Raw genomic sequence first — 21,079 nt, 5'->3', positions numbered from 1 at the left:
CAGGCACTGCCAAGGTGGGAAGGGCTGAGAGACGGGGTTTTCAGCGTGGTGTGAAATGAGCAGATGTGTGGCTCTCGGCGGGAGGTCACAGAACATTCTGGAGGCAGAGCTGCGGGATGTCTGGCTGGGCGTTGCACTCCCAATAAGGAATCAAACGGAAACACACACCCCTTTCCCCCAGACTATGGCCAAAAGCCTTTGGGGTGTCAGGAGATTTCGGGGTCCGAAGTGGCTCTGTCTCTCATCCATGTCAAAGAGAAAGTGGGAGAGATCTGGGCCCTCTCTGTCTCTTCTCTGTGAGGTCCACTCTCTGCTCACAGGACTGACAGTGGAGCAGGCCTTTCTCTTCCCTCTGTAGCCTTGGGGAAAATGCACTGTGGATCTCATTTAGGATGCTCAGCTTCTGTCCCTAACTCGGCGTCATCTTGCTGTGTGACCTTCGGCCTGTCCCTTGTTGGCACTCTGTTGCACCTGCCAGGCCAACCCCACCTCCATCTTGTACAACCAGCAAGGAGCAGTCTGGGAGCGATCGCTGACTTGCTAAGTCCTGATCTGGCCTGCCAGAGAAGTGCCACGCAGCTGCATCGGGGTCGCAGAAGCGAGGACTCTATTTTGCGAAACAAACAAACTACAAAGAAGTATGATTGGTTTGGCTATTTGTGGGTCTCTGAGCTGGAAGCCGCAAGGCCTCAGGTCACATCCTCTGTCGCCCTAAATCTCATCGGATGAGCGCCAAGCTTCGCCACAGGGTAGCAATTCTCTCGCTCGGCTGCTTCCCTAGGCTCAGTGTCCTAGCTCGGTGACAGAGAGGACAGAACGGGGTGGGGAGAGCACCACCCCCAAGGATGCTTCCGCTCAGTCCATGGGACAGAGAGGTGTGTTTAATGCACTCAGAATGCAGATCTAATGTAAGGCTCGTGACTTCAGCCCATCCAGTATTTAATAGGGTTCTGGAAAATGGCAGGTACCATGACAAGGAGAAGAAAATGAGTGGATACAGTCCCAGGACCCAAGCGACTCACAATCTGATGAGATCCGATTCTTTTCCAGTCTCATTGAAGGCGGTATGCCTTAAGTGGAAGTGCCAAGTTCATAGGCATTATAGAAAAAGAACAGGTGACAGGAAAGGCTTCAGGGAAGGCTGCAGAACTTACCAGCTACAGCGTCCCTGTTTCCATGTCTGCCCTATGCAGCAGGCTGAGCACTTGCAAGGCAAATCTGCTTTTATATACTGTATCTTCCCACACTCCTGTGCTTAATGTGGTGTCGGAATAAATTACAGAGCTGAATAAATGTTTGCCGAGTTAACAAAGGGATGAATAAATGAACAGACAGAGTGGAGATGGAAAGAAAAATCATTCTGGACAAAGGAAAGCTGGGGACAGGGTTTATAGAAGATCTCAGATGGCAGCGTTTGATGCTTCATTTATTTCTGTCATCAGTGTAGTTTTCGAGCCCAAGTGTGAGTTTTGTGTTTGTGTTGTTTGGAAACGGAACTCTGCCAGCAGCACGAAGAGGGCCCTGGAAGAAGGAAGGCTTTTTTGGCAGCGAAACCAATTAAGGAAAGGGGAACATTCCTTCTCCAGATTGAAATGAGGTATTTCAGAAATGTGTAAGGTCAGATGATAACTTTTGCAGTTCTGGCTTCTCGGCCGGAAGTTTTCCCAGGTTGCGAATGATGCAATGGTATTAGCTCAAGGCCACGGGAAGACTGCCAGAACTCCCATCAGGAAATTGTGCCTGTAGGGTGAGCTACATTGTCCATACTTTTCCAGGCTGGAAACTTTGCCAGATGGCCCATGTCAGGAGAATCTGTCATGTTTCGCGAGGCTGTCTTTTACCATCAAATGAGAAGGTGAACTCTTCCAGACGAGGAGGAGAGCCGACATGTCCCTGGGACAGATCGATGACATTCAAGGGGCAAATGCCAGGGTGGGGCGAGCCACTGGAGAATAAGATTAAGAGCCACTGGGCCTCTCACACAGCCTTGATGTTTAATTGACCCTGACTCTTAGTTACGTTCAAAGAGATCTTTCAGACCTTATTTCCCGTTGCTGTGTCTGTGGTGGGGAAGAGGTTGGGCTCTGCAGGCTGAAATTTGAGCTAGGACTGTCACCTGCCTCCCAGTGTCTCTCCTGCCATGACCCTCCCCTTAACCTATACCCCCAATCCTCTCAGTGTCACCAACTTCCCATGCTTTCCTTGGGCTGATTCCTGAAAGTGCACTAAGAGCAATGGAGAAGATGTGGCTGTAGGGAGCAGGGACAGTGTCCCCAACTCTGGTTAATCCTGTTGGCTCAGTGTCGGTGCCCAGGCAGATGTGAACAGGCCACTGATACCATGTCCTGACCACATCAGCCAGGGGCGGCCCCGTGGTAACTCAGCTGAGAAACCAAAGGAACCAGAGGGTCACTCTGTGGATGCGAGAACTTGGGAATCTTCGGTCTCCATCCCAGGGCACCCATCAAGGCTTCCAGCTACCAAATGAGAGGTGACGATGGATAGGCAAGGATTTACTAGTAAAAATGCCCATTGACCTGGGGCCTCACTCAGGGTGTCTTAGAACACTCTCGTAGTACGACTTTCAAGAGAGCCTGAGGAAGAGAGCAGGGGTGCTGCTGTAGACGGGGGAGGCCACACCCTGTCATCCCCACTAGTGTCGTGCCAGCCCATCAGTCCTGCCCTTTGCTCTGTGTTTGCACACACACTGCATCGACGAGGTATCTTTTGAGGAAAGGGGTCTGGTCCTCTTTGCCCTCTCCTCCTACCTGCTGGCTGGGGGCCGAGCTGACGTTGAGATAAGGGCAGGGCAGCAAGACAGAAGGGACCCATGGTCCTGATGATGAGGAATGAGACCACAGGAATCCATATAGCTTAACTCAGGATGCCTGTGTCAACACGGACTATTTATCTAGAGAATTCTTGCCTGGGCAGATAAGTAACCAATAAAGAGCTTCACCATTTGCTTCAGGATACTCATGAAAAAAAAGATCTTCTAACAAAAGGTGGCTCATCTTGGCAAATGACCCCCTCAGGAGGATAGTTTGCTCAGCAGGGCAAACGGCTTGTTTATCAGACAACTGTTCCCTTATCAAGACTAGAATCTTTGAGACCTTCTGCTGGTTGTGTCCACCAGGCCTTAACAACTACATCACAAAATGGCCCGGTCCTTCTGAGGTCTCAGCTTTGAGAGGCCTGCCTTGAACACTTAAGCCAAGACCCTTACACCCTGAAATGTACCCCTGACCTCCCCTAGCTGATGGACCAAGAGTGTCTCCGGGCTGACTCTGGTCCAGTGGAGCTCTCCCCTGCTGTTGTTGCTTCAGTCACTTTTGCCTTGGTTTGGTTCATCAACCCGTTATGATGATGGTCCTTTGTGGGAGCTGGCCATTGATATTGGTGATGGAGGCACCATACCAGACTTGGGCTGAGTTCACAGGTGGGGGACATACACTTCTATTTTGTCATGACACTTTTACTTTGGGGGTTCTGGTCACCGACCGCCAACCCTGGTCCCCTCACTTCTCTGCTTGCTCTTCCACACTGTACTCATCGTTATGCCATACCGTACTCATCAGGATCTGCCATACAGTAAGAGCTCTGCGTACATGTGCTAACAAGACGGGGACTGGTCCTTTTCACTGAACTCTGTAGTATGTCCCTCAGTAGACTTTCTTACGGGTTTCGGACACTTGCACAGTAAGACTGATTTAAAAACAAACATACCATAATTTATACATCTAAACAAGGGTTGTTTCCTTCAAATTAGATTCCTTGGGAGTCTGTTCTTGTAGGATTGATACTACTATTTCTTGAGACATCTTCAAATACCTCTTTTGTAATTATGTCTTGATTTGCCAGCCTCAGGGGTAAAAAATGTTTTGTTATTGGTGATTACAAACATATACAGATGTGGACACAATCCCACAATGATCAATTACCAACTTAGGACCAGTCTTATTTCATCTGAGCCTTTACTCCCTCCCCTGGGAGGGGAGGTAATCCTGGATAATACATCATTTTGCTCCAAAATATTTCAGCGTGTCCCTAAAAGACAGGGCTTCTTTGAAAAATGTTAGCCATAATATCATATCCCACCTTAAAAATTAGTAATTTTTTAGTATCACTGTATGTTCAAAGTGTTTAAGGTCCCTGGTTTCATAGCACTTCGTGAAAATCAGGATGGAAATCAAGTTCATATACTGCAATAGGCTGATGTCTCAGGTCTGTTTTTTTCTTTAAAAGTTTTAACTGAAGTGTACTATATACGGACAAAAGTGTAGGAGTCCTAAGCGTACAGCTTGGTGATCTCCCAGCCCCTTGTAGGCCCTTCCCCCTTTCCCAACTTTGGAATTTATCTGATAAAGAATATGTCTGTCTTGCAGGGTTGACGCTCCGGCAGTTGTTTTCCCTATGGTATCATTTGGCCTGTTCCTCTGTCCTCTGTGTCCTGTACATTGGTGGTTACACCTATAGGCTTATCAGATCCGGTCAGTTTTCACCAAGACCACTTCCTAGGAGCTGCGGTTCACTCCCACCAGGAGGCTCGTCATTCCCGGGATGTCTCTTTTTTGAAAGCATCTTTCGAAGGTGGGTGGGATCTTCACAAACAGGCGAAAGCCGGTCGGAGCTGAGCGCCGCGAGGGGTGTGGGTGCTCCAGCTGGAAAATGATGGTTTGCGAAAAACGAGGCGTGACCAAGTCGTCAGCGACGTCCTCGACGTTCCCGTGCGGCGGCTCAACTGGCCCCGAAGGAAATCCCGCAGCCGCTCCGGAAATGGGCTGTGCATCCGACGTGCGGCCGCCCAGGGTGACTCATGCGGAGGGCGCAGCGGGGACACCGCCGGGGAACTCGCCGTGGGCGGCAGAGCCAGCCTGGCTGTGCGGCGGACGAGCGCGGCGGCCCTCCCTGGTCCTTCGCCCCTCCGGGACCGCGTCTCCGCGTGCATCACACTCGCGCTTCGGAGCTGCGGCTGGAACGGCGCTGTCCCGCCGGAACGCCGCCCCCCTGGTCTCGGGGGGCCGGCCTGGCCCCACGTCGGCTCCACCGCGGGGTCCGGACGCGTGGACAGGACGACGCTCGGCTCCACCCTGCCCCTCCCGAGCCCGGGCACCCGCCTCGGCGGCCTCACTCGGCGAGAATGTGGTCAGGGCACCGCAGGGGGAGGCCTGCCGCTCCGGAGCAGTGCACAAAAAATGAGGAGGCGCCGGCCAGACCTCGGGGCAGCGCCCTGGCCCCGGCCCCCGGGAAGCCGCAAAACCAGAATGCCGGGCGGGGACCCGGGCCCGCGACCTCCTTTGGCATCTCGCTCCGCCCCTCGCCCTCGCCCCGCCCCGTGACGCAAACAGGGCGGAGCCAGCGGCCTCTAGGGAGACCAGCCGGTGCGTCAGGGCCGGCGCCCGCTCCGAGCTCCTCCCACGCCCGCCGGCCCCCGAGATGGCGCCTGCGCAACGCGGCTCAGCCCGGGTGGTGCCCTCCTTCCCCTCCCCTAGCAACGGTCGTCGCGCCCGCCTCCGTCCGTCGGCCGCGCTCGCGCACGCGCGCTCCTTCCGGCCGCCCGGCCCCGCCCTCCCCGTCACCCGTAACAACCACTCGAGCCTCGCCGCGCCCCTCCCGCGCCGCCCCCCCCCCGCCCCGGTCCACTCCCCGGAACCGGCGGCGGAGCTGCGGCCGCCGGCAGTGGAACGGCGACGGCACTAAGGAGCCGCCAGCATGAGCGCCCCCCGCCGCCCCGCGCCCCGGGCCCGGCCTTTCTGACAGGAGGTAGGCGCGCGTCTCCGCGGCGGGCTCCGAGCGCGCCCCCGGCCCGGCCCCTCCCAGCGCCGCGAGGCTCTCCGCGGCCCCTTTGCTTCCTCGGCCGGGGCTGGAGCGGGCCCCACCGCCCCCGCTGCCCCGGAGGCCCCCACCCTCGCCCCCGCGGTCGCACTCCGGGAGCCCTCCCTGGGGGAAGCGGACTTTGGGGTCCACGCCCGCCCTCGGCTTCCCACCCCCGGGTTGGCCGGAGCTGGGGGCCCGCGGGAGCCGCGGCGCTGGACCCTCCGGACCGGCCCGAGGGCCCGGCCGCCCCTCCGCGTGCGCGCGGCGGACCCCCCGGTTCCGGGCATTGGTTCATTTTTAAGCCCCGATTGTCATGCAATAGAGGCCGCCCAGGTCCGGGATGCCACCCGGCCGCGGTAACTCCGGAGTCCCACGTAGGACGTTTCTCCGGACCCGAGCATCCGAAGCCGGGCGCCGGCAGGAGTCGAGAAGCGCGGGAACTGGCAGGTTCCCCGGCGTAGTCAGTCTGGGTCCTTCCGGGCGGTGGAATCCTGAACGGGTGCCAGAGCGTCTCCACCGAGCGATCTGCTTTTCAAGTCGCCCCCAACCCCCGCATGCCTTTTTACACCCCGTAACCAGCCTCCCCGTCTCCGGGAGATGCCCTGAAGTTAATTTTCCCCATTTCAGAACCGTGCACCAGCCTGCTCCGGTTTGCAGAACGGAGTAGAACGCGGTCCCGGCGCATCGGGACCGGCCAGTCCCAGACCCCGTATTCGTGCGGGGCGGAGGGAGGCGCAGGACTCCGGAGTTTGGCTCTGAACGCGGTGATTTCAGAGTTGGACGTTCTTCGAGATTATCTCACCCGAAACCTCATTTTACAGAGGTGAAACCCAGTCCGAAGGAAGTCAAACGACTGCTTTGAGGTCATGGGGAGTAGTTGTGTAGCAGCTTTCAGACTGCCGGGGTTGTCCAACATAACCTGTTCCTGCCGGGAGACAGACGCTGAACAAACACGCCGGAGAGTGCCAGACCTGGTGATAGAGATAAGAATCTTCTGAAATAAAATTTACTTCCTTTTTTTTTTTTTATTACAGCTAGCCTTTGGGCGCCTTGAGGATATTCCGTTTTGTAGGTTCGAATATTCTCTGACCGGATTCAGCATGAAGTGACATCCTTAATGATTATTCTCAGCAGGACAGGTAGGCTCTTTGGATTTAGTTTTTCTTCCTCACTTTTTTTTTTTTTTTAAAGAAGATTTTATTTATTTATCTTTGACAGGGAGGAGAGATCACAAGTAGGCAGAGAGGCAGGCAGAGAGAGAGAGAGAGAGAGGAGGAAGCAGGCTCCCTGCTGAGCAGAGAGCCCGATGCGGGACTCGATCCCAGGACCCTGAGATCATGACCTGAGCTGAAGGCAGAGACTTAACCCACTGAGCCACCCAGGTGCCCCTTTTTCCTCACTTTTAAAAAAAGGAAAGTCAAGTCACACAGAGGACTCCAAAAAACGTGTGTTTTTCAGAAAAATACATGTAGACTGGCACCAAAGTGGGAATAGGTTATCTTGTAGGAGGAGTCCTTTCTCTGGGAAGTAGGCAGCATTGAGTGATTATTGACAGTCATCAGCGAGGCTGGAGGCTGAGGCTGGAGGTACGCTCAGCCGGAGTGCTTGGTGTTGCTGTCCGTTTGAAGACAGGCCTCTGAAATTGTAGTCTACGCAGTTAAAAAACAGGGATTGACAAGTTTACTTTGAAGCTAGCTTTTGAGGAGTATTCCATAATTTGAGATACTGTAGGATTTTTTCCCCCATTTTTATTTTTGTGTGTCACCAGACTTAATATCTTGAAGTGCCCTCACTTTTATTTAGCTTCTTGTAGAAGTTGTGGCAGGGGAAAATGATTCAGGAACTAATTATTGGATCGTAACGTTTCAGTGCTGGAAAGATCCGGGATCCTGCACCCAGCCCAGACCCTGGAGAAGCCCCGGGGGGAGGGGTGGGCAGGCGGAGCAGAGCCGTTTCCCTCGTGATGCTTGGACTCCTTCGCCCTTTCTTACTGTTTTTTCACCTTCTCCTTCCTTGTACAGTCCACGCGTCCTCTTCGGGATTTTGTGTGTCGGGAATTATGTGACCTATTGAGATCCCTTTCTACAGTTAGACTGGTATGATGAGTAAATGCACATGTAATTTTTTCCAGACTTAATCATGGCTTTTTAAATCATATATATTTGTGTTTTGCAGGTGTGAGAGGATTGCTATTGTGTTACAATCATGGTGCAGAAATACCAGTCACCGGTGAGGGTCTATAAACACCCCTTTGAATTAATTATGGCTGTAAGTACTTGACATTTTAATTTAGTCTTTGGCTTTTTTTTTAAGTATTCAAATGGGATGATCTGTAAACAGGTGTTAATTTTATAATTTGTTTTCATTGCTCTGCTGTTACTTACTCTGTTTTTATGCTTATGATCCGGATCTAGAGTTCTTGAAATGTTTTTAAACCGTTAATCTCTAAAAATGAAAACCCGCGTGTTTTGTTTTTTTTTTAAATGCACCTCTGGTTAATATGTGAATTTGAGTTAATTCTCTCTGAAAACACAGAAGTGGGTTTCTGACTTCTTCTGGATTTTGCTCTTTTTGTTTGTTCATTGAAGTAGAAAAGGGATGTGGAGATTGGCTTTTCTTCCTTCTGCTGCTTGTTCAGAAGCCTGTTCTGGTTGTCGGAATTCAGTTATATAACAATGAGCACTATGGGATGGGGTTTAATTTGATGATTCTAACGACTCTGCTGAATGAGTTTTTCCCCCTGAAGTCAAGTTCATGTGGGATAGCAGAACTCCACCAACGGGTTAACTCATGTCTTAATTTTCTTTGTTATTCATCTGAAGAGTTTGGCTGAAAATAAGCATTTCACTAGAAGCAAAACAAATTTTTTTCACTCACTTTTAGACTATTCTTGGGTATTCTTTCTTTTCTGTGTTACTGTTAAGGTGTAATACAGCCTAAGTACAGGAAATGCTTTGGTCTTGAATGTAAGGGTGGAAATGCCCAACTGGACCAAGATCAAGATCCAGAACGTACCAGCCCAGCGAGGAGTCCCGCTTGCCCCCACCCTCCCACCTCAGAGTTAGCTGCTGCTCTGACCCGGAACGCCATTGATGAGTGTTGGCTGTTTCTGTTCTATATTTAACTAGAAACTCAGGTGTTTTTGCATCTGGCTGCTTCTGGGCAGCCTCGTTGGTGAGATCTATCCAGAGCAATATAGTTCTGAAAAATAACCCCCAAAACGCAAGCCCTCGCAAGGATTTAGATTTAGAGAATTTTTAAAAACTGAGACGTAATTTACATGCAGTGAAATGGTCACGTTAGGTGACCAGTTTGATCAGTTTTGATGGCCGAGTGACCCACACCTCTGTCAGGATATAGCACCTTTCCACCCATTACCTCGGAAAGTTCCCTTGTGCCTTTTCTCGGTCTGTGTGAGGTTTTTTGGGGGGGGTTTCTTTTGGCATGGGGGTGGAGTTTTTAGTTCTGCATTTCCTTTCTTTTTTCCTTGAAGATTTCATTTTTTACATAATCTCTACACCCTGTGCGGGGCTCGAACTCACAACCCCGAGATCAAGCGTCCTGTGTTTGACTGATGGAGCCAGCCAGGCGCCTCCGCGTTTCCCTTAAATACTAGGACTGTTCAGTATTTTCTGTGACTGGCTTATCAGAAAGGCTTGTTTCCTGTTTGCATGTTGTGCGTGCTGCTTTGGCTTTTGGTCGTATGCAGCAAAGACCCACTCCAGAGAGCCTGAGAAGGGGTATTGTTCGTGGGAACACATGGGGTGTGATGGGGTGATGGGAATCGCACGGAAATGCAGGAATGCAAACTGGCTGGGCAGAGCTCCAAGAACCCTGCCTTGGAAGGTGGTTCCTGGCAGCTCTGGGAACCTCGGCTGCACTTGTCCCTGCAACTTCACCCCGCGGGACTCGGCCTTGCTCTATAGTGGGGAGCCTCTCTTCTTCTCCTGCCAGTCGGCTGCTTGGCCCACTCCTGGTTTTCCCTCCCCTGTGCTTCAGCTCTTCTGTCCTTTTAGCTATTCAGAGCCCCTCCAGCCCTAGCTCGGCCTGGTCGCAAGTTCTCGAACACTGCATTCTTTCAGTTTCTAAGTGACCGAGTCTTGTCATGTTTCCCAGTTCAGATTCTAGAGAGGCTTGATCTGGGCATCCCCCCTACCCCGGAGTGAGGCTGTAGGTTATTGGCCAGCCTGTGGGTTATTCGCCCGGGGTGGTGGCAGAAGCTGGTGGAGTTGGGGGAGAGGTGTGGGGAGCAGCGGGGGCCCAGTGGCCCCGGTGAGGCTGTGAACTGCTCCAGGGGCTGGGCTGGGCCAGGTCCACAGGGGGCACAGGAGCCAGGAGTAGTGCATTCTGTTTTGTAAAACTTTCAGGAGATCTTTTTTTTTTTTTTTTCATTTTTTTTTTTTTTTGAAGATTTTATTTATTTATTCGACAGAGAGAGATCACAAGTAGGCAGAGAGTCAGGCAGAGAGACAGAGGAGGAAGCAGGCTCCACCAAGGCGAGAGCCTGATGTGGGGCTCGATCCCATGACACTGGGATTACGACTTGAGCCGAAGGCAGAGGCTTTAACACTCTGAGCCACCCAAGCGCCCCAAAACTTTCAGTAGATCTTAAAAGCTCAGTGTAACTCTGACTGTGGGAGGCAAAGTTTTTTTTTGTGTCTTCTGCAGACATTAGATTCATAAAGAGGAGTTTCAACTGTCTAATGATCAACTTCCTTATTTTCCTTACTTGACTATTTTCAAAATGGTGACGTTTGTCCTGCCCATCTTATGCGTGGATTTACGGGAGAATTTGAAATTGAAGTTCTGAACCATCCCCATAGGCTTTTAAAATTAACTCATTTTTTAATTGCTTTTGTTTTGAGGCAAGTAGTCATTTTCTTTTGGGTTTGGAAAATATTTTATAATCTGAAAATGAAATATATTCTCCTTCCGGAATTAGACAGGAGCTAGAATGTTTTAAGTCCTTAGTGATTTTTGTATGGTGTCATTGGCCTCTTTTTGGACTGGAATTGTATGTCATAAAATTTTCTTTATTTACCTTGCTTTATTATTATTTTTTCAGTGAGGAGGAACAGTAGTATAATAGATTTAGTCTGGAAATATTCTGTGCAGTTCTTCAGGGTGGAGAGAGTTCAAGCAGGAACAAAAAAAAATTTTTTTTTAAAAGATTTTATTTTTAAGTAAGCTTAAATATACTTAAAGCTTAAACATACCCAGTGTGGGGCTCGAACCTTCAACCCAGAGATCCAAGAGTCCCATGCCCTTCTGACTGAGCCAGACGCCCCTCCAGGGAAGGGGATTTGAGAGAGCACCACAGTGAGGGCTGGGTAGTGGTGGGAGTGCTGGGCAGGTGGTCGGCCTGGGGAATGGATTTGAGCCTCCAAAGTCTGGCTTTGGGGGGCCCCTGGGGGGAGGAGACGGTTGGGGAAAATGCCAGTCAGTTGACCCATGGCCTTGGCTGTCAGCAGGGAGAGTGACTAAGTTCCGTATTGCCAGAAAATGGCTTAGGTGGAAATTGCCCAGTGTAACTAGCGATAGGGGGGCCTCCTATTTGTTAATTGCATTTGATTGATTTAATGAAAAATTTATCTTTTGGGATCAGTGTACCCGTAGCGTGAAGAAATCATGTTGATGTTTTCACTGACTCTTGAGTTAGATGGCAAACAAGCAGGATGGAGGGTAGTTTCCCCCCCGGGCCCTTAGGGCATTTTAAGGGCTTGCTTTTGTGAGACGTTTGCCCAGAAATAACGTGTTAGTGCTTTAGTGAGTGGAGAAATGGCCTGAGAGCCCCTGTCTCACCTTGGAGGGTGAGGAGCCCAAGGCACACGTAGTGGCCGAGATCTGCTCCTGAGTCCGTCGTCCGGCAGCCTGCAGGGGCTTCGGAAGGTTCGTCTTCCCCAGCCTGCCTCTGGCTTGTCCAGTCTCTTCCTGGACTGCTGGGAGGCATAGTGAATCCCTGAAGGACAATGAAGATTTGGGGCCTCACCCGGGCAGAGTGAGGGGATCCCACAGAGCAGGAGCTTAGCATGGCAGGGAGGACTCTCATGCACTCACAGGTGAGTTTCATGTTGACATTTCTGGGGGAAAACACAGCTTTTTTTGTTTTTAGTGGGGTTTTTTTGTTTGTTTGTTTTTAATATTTTATTTATTTATTTTACAGACAGATCACCAGTGGGCAGAGAGGCAGGGAGAGAGAGAGAGGAGGAAACAGGCTCCCTTCTAAGCAGAGAGCCCGATGCGGGGCTCGATCCCAGGACCCTGGGATCATGACCTGAGCCGAAGGCAGAGGCTTTAATCCACTGAGCCACCCAGGCGCCCCTTTGTTTTGTTTTGTTTTGTTTTTTAAAGATTTTATTTATTTATTTGACAGAGAGAGATCACAAGTAGGCAGAGAGGCAGAGAGAGAGAGAGAGAGGAGGAAGCACGGGACTCGATCCCAGGACCCTGAGATCATGACCTGAGTTGAAGGCAGAGGCTTAACCCACTGAGCCACCCAGGTGCCCCGGAAAACACAGTTTTGAAACAAAACATTTTCAAGCACAGCTTTCCTCCTCTGATGTTGCAGGCCTCTTATTGCCAACTCGGGAGGGGTGAAGGAGCTGGGAGCAGGTGGAAGAGGGTGTGGGAGGGTGGCTGGGAGAGGGCCCCGCACCTCTGGGTTGCTGGGAAAAGGCCTGCCCTCTGTCTTTCGTGGCCCAGGGAGCTCGGCGCCAGCGCGCACAAGTGGAGTGAGGACGGCCCCTTATCCCTGTCGGCCCCAGGCCCCAGGACAGCTATTGTTCTGCCCTGGTGGAGCCCATCCCCCATGCCAGCACGGTGTGCCCGGGGCTCCGCTTTCAGGAGCACCAGCCGCCTTCCAGGGTCCCCTGTCCCCTGCCATCTGTGGCCTAGCAGACACAGCCTCCAATTGTGTTCTCGGGTCCCGCATTTCTGTCCCTTTGTCTCCTGCTTGTTCCATCGTGTATGCCTTCAGGTCACCCCGTGTTCTCCTGCCAGACGCTGTGTCCACTTGGCAGTCCCGTTTGAGTGACCTCTTACTGTCTCACCTGCTGTAAAGTCCCGTGCTCTTCCTCGAGGCCGCCCTGCCCTCCTTTCTCTGCTTAACCTTACTTCACAAACATGGATTTTTAAATACGGCCCGTGCTGTTCCGGCTGCCTCCCGGTGTTCTTCCGGCCCGCGCACCCTCTTGACAGTTCGCTCCTCCCCTTCCCTGCCTGCTTCTCCCCATCTCGCTTGTGGGAGTCCCGGTCCTGCTGACCTCGTCCACCTCCCCGGCCTCTGAGGAGTGGCCCGGGCCTCTCTCCTGTTCTTCCCACGTCTTGTCATCGGGCTCGTCGGGGTCAGCTGCTTCCCCTGCTCCCCGGGGTTTGCTGTTGACTGGCACCCCACTGGTAGCTCGAGTGACGCACTTTTGTAGGTTGAACAAACAGAAAAGGCGTTTGCCGGTGAGCGGTGAGCAGTCGCCACTGAGTGTCCCACCCCCACTCCATTTGCTCGGGCTCTTTTCTCTCGTGTTTTTGTTTGTTTCATCCTTGGTGTTTTTAGCCCCTTTCCCCGGGCGTCTCCTGGCTTCCCGCTGAGACTAGATGATGAGAGACATTTGCTGTGAGTTGGGTTCCCATCTAGTCCTGCCACAGACCAGCTCGGGGCCCAGTAACTAGGCCGGTTACCTGGTGTCGGGCTGTGGTGCCGAGGAATTGGCCCCCAGAAAGGAGAGTAGGGAAGACCGGGCCTAGCGATTCCCGCGGCCTCCCCTCTTCCCTACCTCCAGACGCGAAGTGAAATGAATCCGTAAGTAAATGACTTCTCTGAATGTGTATATTTCTTTTATTTTTAAGATTTCTTTTAGATTAAACAGGAATTCCTACTTATATTTAGACTTTATTCTGTCCATTCAAGTTTCCTGTATCAAAACAGCAGGGGATGCCTGGGGACCCCAGGTAGACTTGTATGGGCAGCTACAGTGAGAAGAGCCCCATGTTGAGTTGAACCGAGGCTGGTCTTTTTGGGGTGAGAGCGAGGTGTGTAGAAATCCTAGAAATGGAGTGCTTTCTGGGGAGGTGGCCCGCCACACGAGCCACCCCACTTCCTTCATTGCTCAGGTTGGCTGGGGCGGAGGGGTGGGTACAAGTTCGCTGGAACCAGACTTGGTTTGTCCTTGCTCACTCTTCCTGGCAGCCGCCTGCCTCCTGAAGCCCTGTGCATCCTCCTGAAGAAATTTTGAGCCACCTGTCCCACTTTGACCATTTCTCCCTCTGACCTGAATCAGGTCAGGGTCAGGTCAGGGCTTTGAGCGGCATTTTAGATTTAAGTGTCATCGGCCCTTCTCTCGTTGTTGTTGTTGTTGTTGTTGTTGTTTAAGGATTTTATTTATTTATTTGACAGACAGAGATCACAAGTAGGCAGGGAGGCAGGCAGAGAGAGAGGGAAGCAGGCTCCCCGCTGAGCAGAGAGCCCCATGCGGGGCTCGATCCCAGGATCCTGAGATCATGATCTGAGCCGAAGGCAGAGGCTTTAACCCACTGAGCCACCCAGGTGCCTCTCATTGTTCTTCTTGAAGCACATCTTCTTCCTCGCATCCTAGATTTCATCCCTGGGCCTTTCAGCATCCCTGACTCTGGTTTCCCATTTTCTCGTGGTGACACTGAAATACGTGCTCTCATTGATCCGGGCGGGGTTGTATCTTCAGGCAGCCTGATGGGCAGTGGGCTTTGTTTTTACTCTGAGGTGAATAATCAGTGTCCTGTATTTTGGGTAGCTGACTTTCAGCAATTTATTCAAGTCCAGGAGTGGAGGGAAATGATCCAGTTTCCTTGATGGCGTATTAAGGTCAGTTTTCAGTGGGGAGATATTGGAGTCTTCTCATTTATAGGCTGTTGGAGTGCCATAGTGTGAGTCCTGTTGCATTTAATACAAGCTGGGGTGTAATTAGTCAGGCTCACTTAGTTTTGGAAATGGACAATTATAGTACACTTTCATTACATGCTACTTTGTATGGAACTAGGCATTTTTCCTTCTCTTACACCCACTTGCCGACACATTATGCATTTCAGATTATTTTTAATGTGCTAGGGTGAAGATAGTTGTGGTTCGGTAGGAAATATCCTAAGGAGAAATAAAGCAGGATCTGACTCAGCTCCTTGCCTCTTTGATTTACCTGTTTTCCTGAAAACACAAAATACCAGACAAAACCCCCGAAACCTATTATGGACATTTTCAAGCATATCTGAGTAGAGAGGATGGAGTGTCCAGTTAGTGCCACGGGCCCATGACCCCGTGCCAGCGGGAACAGCACTTTGCCCTGACTACGGTATCATCTGTGCCCCCCCCTTTCTTTGCCTGGTGTGTTTCAGGTAGATTTCAGACATCTTGTGAACTCATCGCTAACTCCTGAAGCATGTGTCTCTAACCAATAAGAACCTTTTTCTTTTGTAAACACGATTACCATGTCCTCATGATATTTAACAAAAACACTGTGTTCAGACTTACCTTGACTGTCTGGGACGATGTCTTTTCAGAAATTGTTTGGCTCCTGCTCCAGGTCAGCCATCAATCTTGGTTTCTGCGTCTTCACTCTCCACGCTTCTCCCACATTCTCCCTTCCCTTTGTTTCCGTTCATGCCCTCACTCTGTAAGAGAAACTGGGTCATCGTCCAGTCCGTCCCCCTGACCTTTGGCTGACTTAATTGTTCGCGGTAGCGGATAGGAGCAGATGGAGCCTCGAATCAGGTCAGCGACTCGTAGCAGCTCCGGCTGAAATGCTTGGTGATGGCGATCGGCCTTACTGATTCAGTGGTGAAAACCTGCTGCTCCTCTTTGGCCCCAGGGACCCTCTTCAAGAATGTGGAATTGCAAATAAGATGCAGAATATTCTTTCCCATTAAACTGGGTCTATCCATAGTTACTTTTTAACCTACTTCATTGGTTCTAATTTTTCACACAGAAAGCACTTGAAAGGAGTTCATCTCCTGGCAGGTCTGACTGAGAGCAGAGGGTGCTGGTGGAGGCCTGGCTGGGGGCTAGTGAGGTCGGGGCGGAGGGGGCGTGTCTGAGGGAAACAGTCTTGTGTAGTTCTCGGTGACTTACATGTTGAAACCGAGACCATGTGCCGCATTCAGATTCTTTTGCTGGGTCCAATCCGATGTTAGGTGAACTGGCCTTTTTAAAAAAAAAAAAAAATGAAAAGTTTATGTATATATCATTATTACTCTCTATAAGGTAACTGTTTTATGTGTCTTGATGCGTGCTGAATTCCTTTTCCATTCAGAAATCTTGCCATCTGTTGCACGGCCCTCTTGCGTGTTTCCACACCGGCAATGTTCAGAGCACAGTTGGAGTTGCTGATAAGCACGCGGTGTGTCAGTGTCTTGAATATTTTTTTTGTAAAGATTTTATTTATTTATTTGACAGAGATAGAGATCACAAGTAGGCAGAGAGACCGGCAAAGAGAGAGGGGAAGCAGGTTCCCTGCTGAGCAGAGAGCCTGATGCGGGGCTTGATCCCAGGACCCTGGTATCATGACCTGAGCCGAAGGCAGAGGCTTAACCCACTGAGCCACCCAAGTGCCCCAGTATCTTGGATATTTGATTAGAGGCTGCATGTGGGACTCTCCGGCCTGCGCCTCTGACCCATCTCGCCTCTCTCTCCCGATTTCCATGCCTTTCTAGGGGCAGACAGATGACTCCTCTGATGATACTTGTTTTGCTATTTGGGGACCACCAGTTATATATTTCGTGTTTTCTGGGCCTCATAAACATCATGGTGTTTTAATTGGTAGTTAATGCTGTCTTAGAACCATCCAGTTCCCTCTCACCTGAGCAGCCTCAGTTAAACCCATAGCTTCAGCTGTTACTTTATAAACAGAAGCTCTCAAAGTTTATCTTCAGCCTAGACTCCCACTCAGGAGCTTCCAGATTCCCAGCCAGCTGCCTGCTAGGACATCTCCATTTGACTATAGACAAATTTAGTGTCTCTGAAACAGAATCCACTCCCTCCTCCTGCCTGTGCAAAGAACACAGCCTAACAGAAAACAAATACACAAAAAAGCAAACCAAAAAAACCCCAGTAAAATGCTACTCGGAAGCTCTGCCTTTTCCTGTGATCTGCTTCTGACGAGTGCCACTGCCACGTGGCCTGCTCTGCCCTCAGACCAGAAACCTCAGGCGTCCCTGGCTGCCTTCCCGGCTCACGCTTCAGGCTCAGCGCTGACCAGACCCTCCCTGTTCAGAATGTCTCCTGAACCTTTCGTCTTTCTTTTTCTCCCTCCCTCCCTCCCACCCTTTGTTTTTTTAAAGTTTTATTTATTTAAGTCATCTTTACACCCCAGGTGGGGCTTGAACTCACGACCCCGAGGTCAGGGTCAGGAGTCACGCGTGCTGGCTCCTCGGACCCAGCCAGCCAGCCACCCCACCCGAACTGTTTCTGAATCGGCCCGTCTCCAGTCACGTGGGCTCCTCTCCGACGACAGTTCCTGGCGTCCTCAGGGCCTCTGGACTCGCACTCCTGACCCCAGCTCACGCACCTGCTCTTTGCCTGGGCTGCCGCCAGGGGCTTGCAAACCCGAGCATGTTCCGTGCTGGAGTTCTGAAGTGTCTGCCCCGCACCTTCGAAGCAAGGCTGCAGTTGGTACCCAGCCTGGTGCCCGGGGCCCTTCCCCGTCTCCTCCTGCCTCTCTCCCCAGCCTCACCTCCCCGCAGGAGCCCCCCACGGCTGCCGCAGGGCCAGCTCTGTCGGACCAGTTGGAGTTCGGTCAGCGTGCTGCTATTGCCCGCGGCCTCTGGGCCTTTCTGTGAACTGCCCGGGGGTGTCCCCCTCGCTCTTTCCCACCTGGTGGGCTCTAGCTGGTCGGACTCACTTCTTCCAGGTGGGATTCCCTCTCTTTGCTCTCATGGGCTGCTGTCACCTCACCGGTCTCTCTACCTGCAGCTTGTAACGCGAGCGTGGAGGGAGCTCTCTGAAGCAGACTTGTCTGAAGAACCAGGCTTGGATCCGCGCTTGTGTTCCTGTGATCCTTCTGCTTCTGGTAGTGAACATTTTGATGGAAGGTCACATTGGGTCATATTCTTTTGGTTGGACGTATTTACTATTTATACTCGAATTATGTTTTGAAGGAATTTGACTCAGATCACAATTTGTGGGTAAAACAGCGTCCATATTCAGTGAAGTTTACAATCGCTATAGTTGACTAAAAAATGTGTCCTGGTTTCTGTATCATTTGGGGTTTTGAGTGACTTTTCTCCCATAGTGATGAATACCAAATATAAAAGAATTTCATTTCTCTGGTTCTCCTATAGAACATAAAATTCACTTAAAAATTATTGACTCTGGGGCACCTGGGTGGCTCAGGATTAAGCTTCTGCCTTCGGCTTGGGTCATGATTTCAGGGTCCTGGGATCAAGCCCTGCATTGGGCTCTCTGCTCAGCGGGGAGCCTGCTTCTTCCTCTCTCTCTGCCTGCCTCTCTGCCTACTTGTGATCGCTGTCTATCAAATAAATAAATAAAATCTTTAAAAAAAAATTATTGACTCTGGGGTGCCTGGGTGGCTCAGTGGATTAAGCCTCTGCTTTCGGCTTGGGTCATGATTTCAGGCTCCTGAGATGGAGCCCCGCATCGGGCTCTTTGCTCGGCAGGGAGCCTGCTTCCTTTCTCTCTGCCTCACTCTCTGCCTGCTTGTGATCTTTCTCTGTGTCAAATAAATAGATACAATCCTTAAAAAAAGGAAAAAAAATTGTTGACTCTGGTAATATGGTAGTCTAGTTTGTGTGTGTGTGTTTTTTTTTCTTTTTTTTTAGATATCTTCAGGTTTAAACCTGAAAGGTTGATTATTATATGACTCTCTTTCCTTTAGGAATAAGTTATTCAGTAATATTAGGTAGTCCTAATCATAAATGTGTGTGTTTCTCTTCTTTTTCGTAGCTTTATCCCAGTGTATGTCTTAAAAACCAAGTCCAGCCTAAAAGTTGTAAGGTACAGATTTTTTTTTTAGGTTTTTTTTTTTTTTAAGATTTTATTTATTTATTTGACAGACCGAGATCACAGGTAGGCAGAGAGGCAGGCAGGGAGAGAGAGGTGGGGGGAAAGCAGGCTTCCTGCTGAGCAGAGAGCCCGATGCGGGGCTCGATCCCAGGACCCTGAGACCATGACCTGAGCTGAAGGCAGAGGGTTAACCCACTGAGCCACCCAGGCGCCCTGTAAGGTACAGATTTTAAGAAGTAAATTCTAAGAAGTAAATTCATTTACTTCTTTAAGAAATCGTTGGTTGTATTGCAGGATTTATGCTATTAATATTTAGAACTCTTCGCCAAACACCTGTTGTCTTCATTTTACTTTTAACACAAAGTTGGTGTAGAATGCAAATTCTGACATTTCTAAGTTCTGATTCTCTACCGAATCAGGATCTTCTGAGAGCCGGCTCAGCGGCGTGGCCGGTTCTGATACTGCCGCAGGTTGGAGAAGCACGGGCCTAGCGCTCCTTAATTAGAATTTGTAGCAAATGGAATAGGAGGAAGGAAGTTGGTTTCAGTTATAACTTTTACATTTTTGGAAAGGACTAGATCCTGCGACAGGCTGTCTTTCATAGAGATCCTTGTTACATTCTGTTTTCTTCTGAAGGATTCGGTGTGCCAAGAAAAAGACTGTTGGTTTGCTTTTTGTGCTTCTCCAGGCCGCTGTTCTTGAGTTTGTACTGTGATCCCAAAGTTACAGCATGCGTCTCTTTGCACTCGTCTTAATCTAATTATTTGTGTGACTTCCCTAATTTTCAGGAGGAGGAGGTTTGGACTCTATTTTATTGTGGTAAATAGACAGTTGTATAAAATCTGCCATGTGAGCCATTTCTGAGTGTGCGGTTCAGCTAAGTGTGTGCACGGCGTTATGCACCTGTCACTGCCATTCATCCGTGGGACTTTTTCACCTTTCCACACGGAAACTTTGTGCCCCTTACACACCAGCTCCCCATCCCCCACCCCCTGGCAGACACCCTGCCTCTCTTTGTACTTTCTGTTTCTGAATAGAACTAGGACTGTTCCTTATGTGAGCGGAATCCTGCCTTTGTCCTGTAGTGATTTGCTTTTTACCCAACATCATTTCTTCACGGGTCATCCATGTTGTAGCAGGTGTCAGAATTTCCTTTTTAAGGCTGGATAGTCTATTTTATGTAGATACCATGTTTTGTTTCTCTGTTCATCCATCAGCGGACACTTGGGTTGCTTCTACTTTTTGGCTGTTGTGTTTACTGTGCACTTTTAAGATCTTTATAAGTTTTTGACTATAATGTCAAGAAAAAAAAAGTGGCTCTCTCTAGGTTTTTTGTCCTTTGTATTTTTTTATAAAAGGTTTTATTTATTTATTTGACAGAGAGAGAGAGAGAGAGAGAGATCACAAGTAGGTAGAGAGGCAGGCAGAGAGAGAGGAGGAAGCAGGCTCCCTGCTGAGCTGAGAGCCCGATGTGGGGCTCGATCCCAGGACCCTGAGATCATGACCTGAGCCGAAGGCAGAGGCTTTAACCCGCTGAGCCACCCAGGCACCCCTGTCCTTTGTATTAATGGATTCTAGATCCTTGAAGAATTCTACCCCTGATTTTGGTCCCGTCTATTCAAAGTATATCTGTAATTTATGTCTCGTGGCTGCCGTTGCTATTGGGTTCTGAAGAAAGACCAGCACCTAACAGCAGGGGTAGAGCCCCCAAAGTACAATGGTGGCTCCCATCGTCAGGGGTAAGAAGTGGCAGAGAGAGCAGGGAAGCGGGCGCTGGAAGGCCTCGGCGGTGTGACTTGCACATCAGGCCTCCAATAAAGAGCGCGCGACAGATATGTTCCCGTCGGGCTGATACAGCTCCTGCTTCCGGCCTCCTGATGATGGAGTTTTTATTCTGGTTCATGAAGCCGGATAATATTTCCGCAGCCCATTACATTCTTTTATGTGGGCAAACACATGGCGTCTTCCAAAGCTGACAGCTGCGATTCCCTGGAACACCAGATGCTTTTCTGAAGTCCATGGGTTTATTTTTTACACTCTGGAAAGTCAAACAGTACTCTGCCAAATCCAGCTTGATTTGAGGAGGAATATGCAAAATTGCTATTTTTGTTGCCACCTATAGACTCTTTTTGCCATTGATAAGACAGAACAGTTTATGGATTAGGAATGGTTTTGGTAAGTCGTGGTGTGTTGCGGAGGCCATTGGATCTTGCGTGGCTCAGTCATGTGATTGCACATGAAACCTGAGAGAAGAGAAACCTTTCATAGCACTCCAGACACTCT

At 50.3% G+C, this 21,079-nt stretch overlaps 1 protein-coding gene across 4 annotated transcripts in view; it reads left to right on the top strand.

The window, feature by feature from the left end:
• The first annotated feature begins 5,636 nt into the window (after nucleotides 1-5,636).
• Nucleotides 5,637-21,079, top strand: part of SEC14L1 (SEC14 like lipid binding 1) — an 80,429-nt gene continuing 64,986 nt past the window's right edge. For 2 of the 4 annotated variants that reach the window (XM_045085835.1, XM_045085838.1), the window contains exons 1-3: nucleotides 5,637-5,763; nucleotides 6,852-6,956; nucleotides 7,993-8,085. In XM_045085835.1, coding sequence (XP_044941770.1) covers nucleotides 8,023-8,085 — 63 coding nt within the window. In that variant the 5' untranslated portion in view covers nucleotides 5,637-5,763; nucleotides 6,852-6,956; nucleotides 7,993-8,022. Of the gene's footprint in view, nucleotides 5,764-6,101; nucleotides 6,641-6,851; nucleotides 6,957-7,838; nucleotides 7,914-7,992; nucleotides 8,086-21,079 lie in introns of those variants that run through there. The other 2 variants (XM_045085836.1, XM_045085837.1) reach the window with 2 other exon arrangements.

This window comes from Mustela putorius, unplaced genomic scaffold (assembly GCF_011764305.1).
Source record: "Mustela putorius furo isolate JIRA1106 unplaced genomic scaffold, ASM1176430v1.1 tig00000873_pilon_pilon_pilon, whole genome shotgun sequence".
Lineage (NCBI taxonomy): Eukaryota > Metazoa > Chordata > Mammalia > Carnivora > Mustelidae > Mustela > Mustela putorius.
This window is presented reverse-complemented; position numbering and strand designations above follow the sequence as displayed.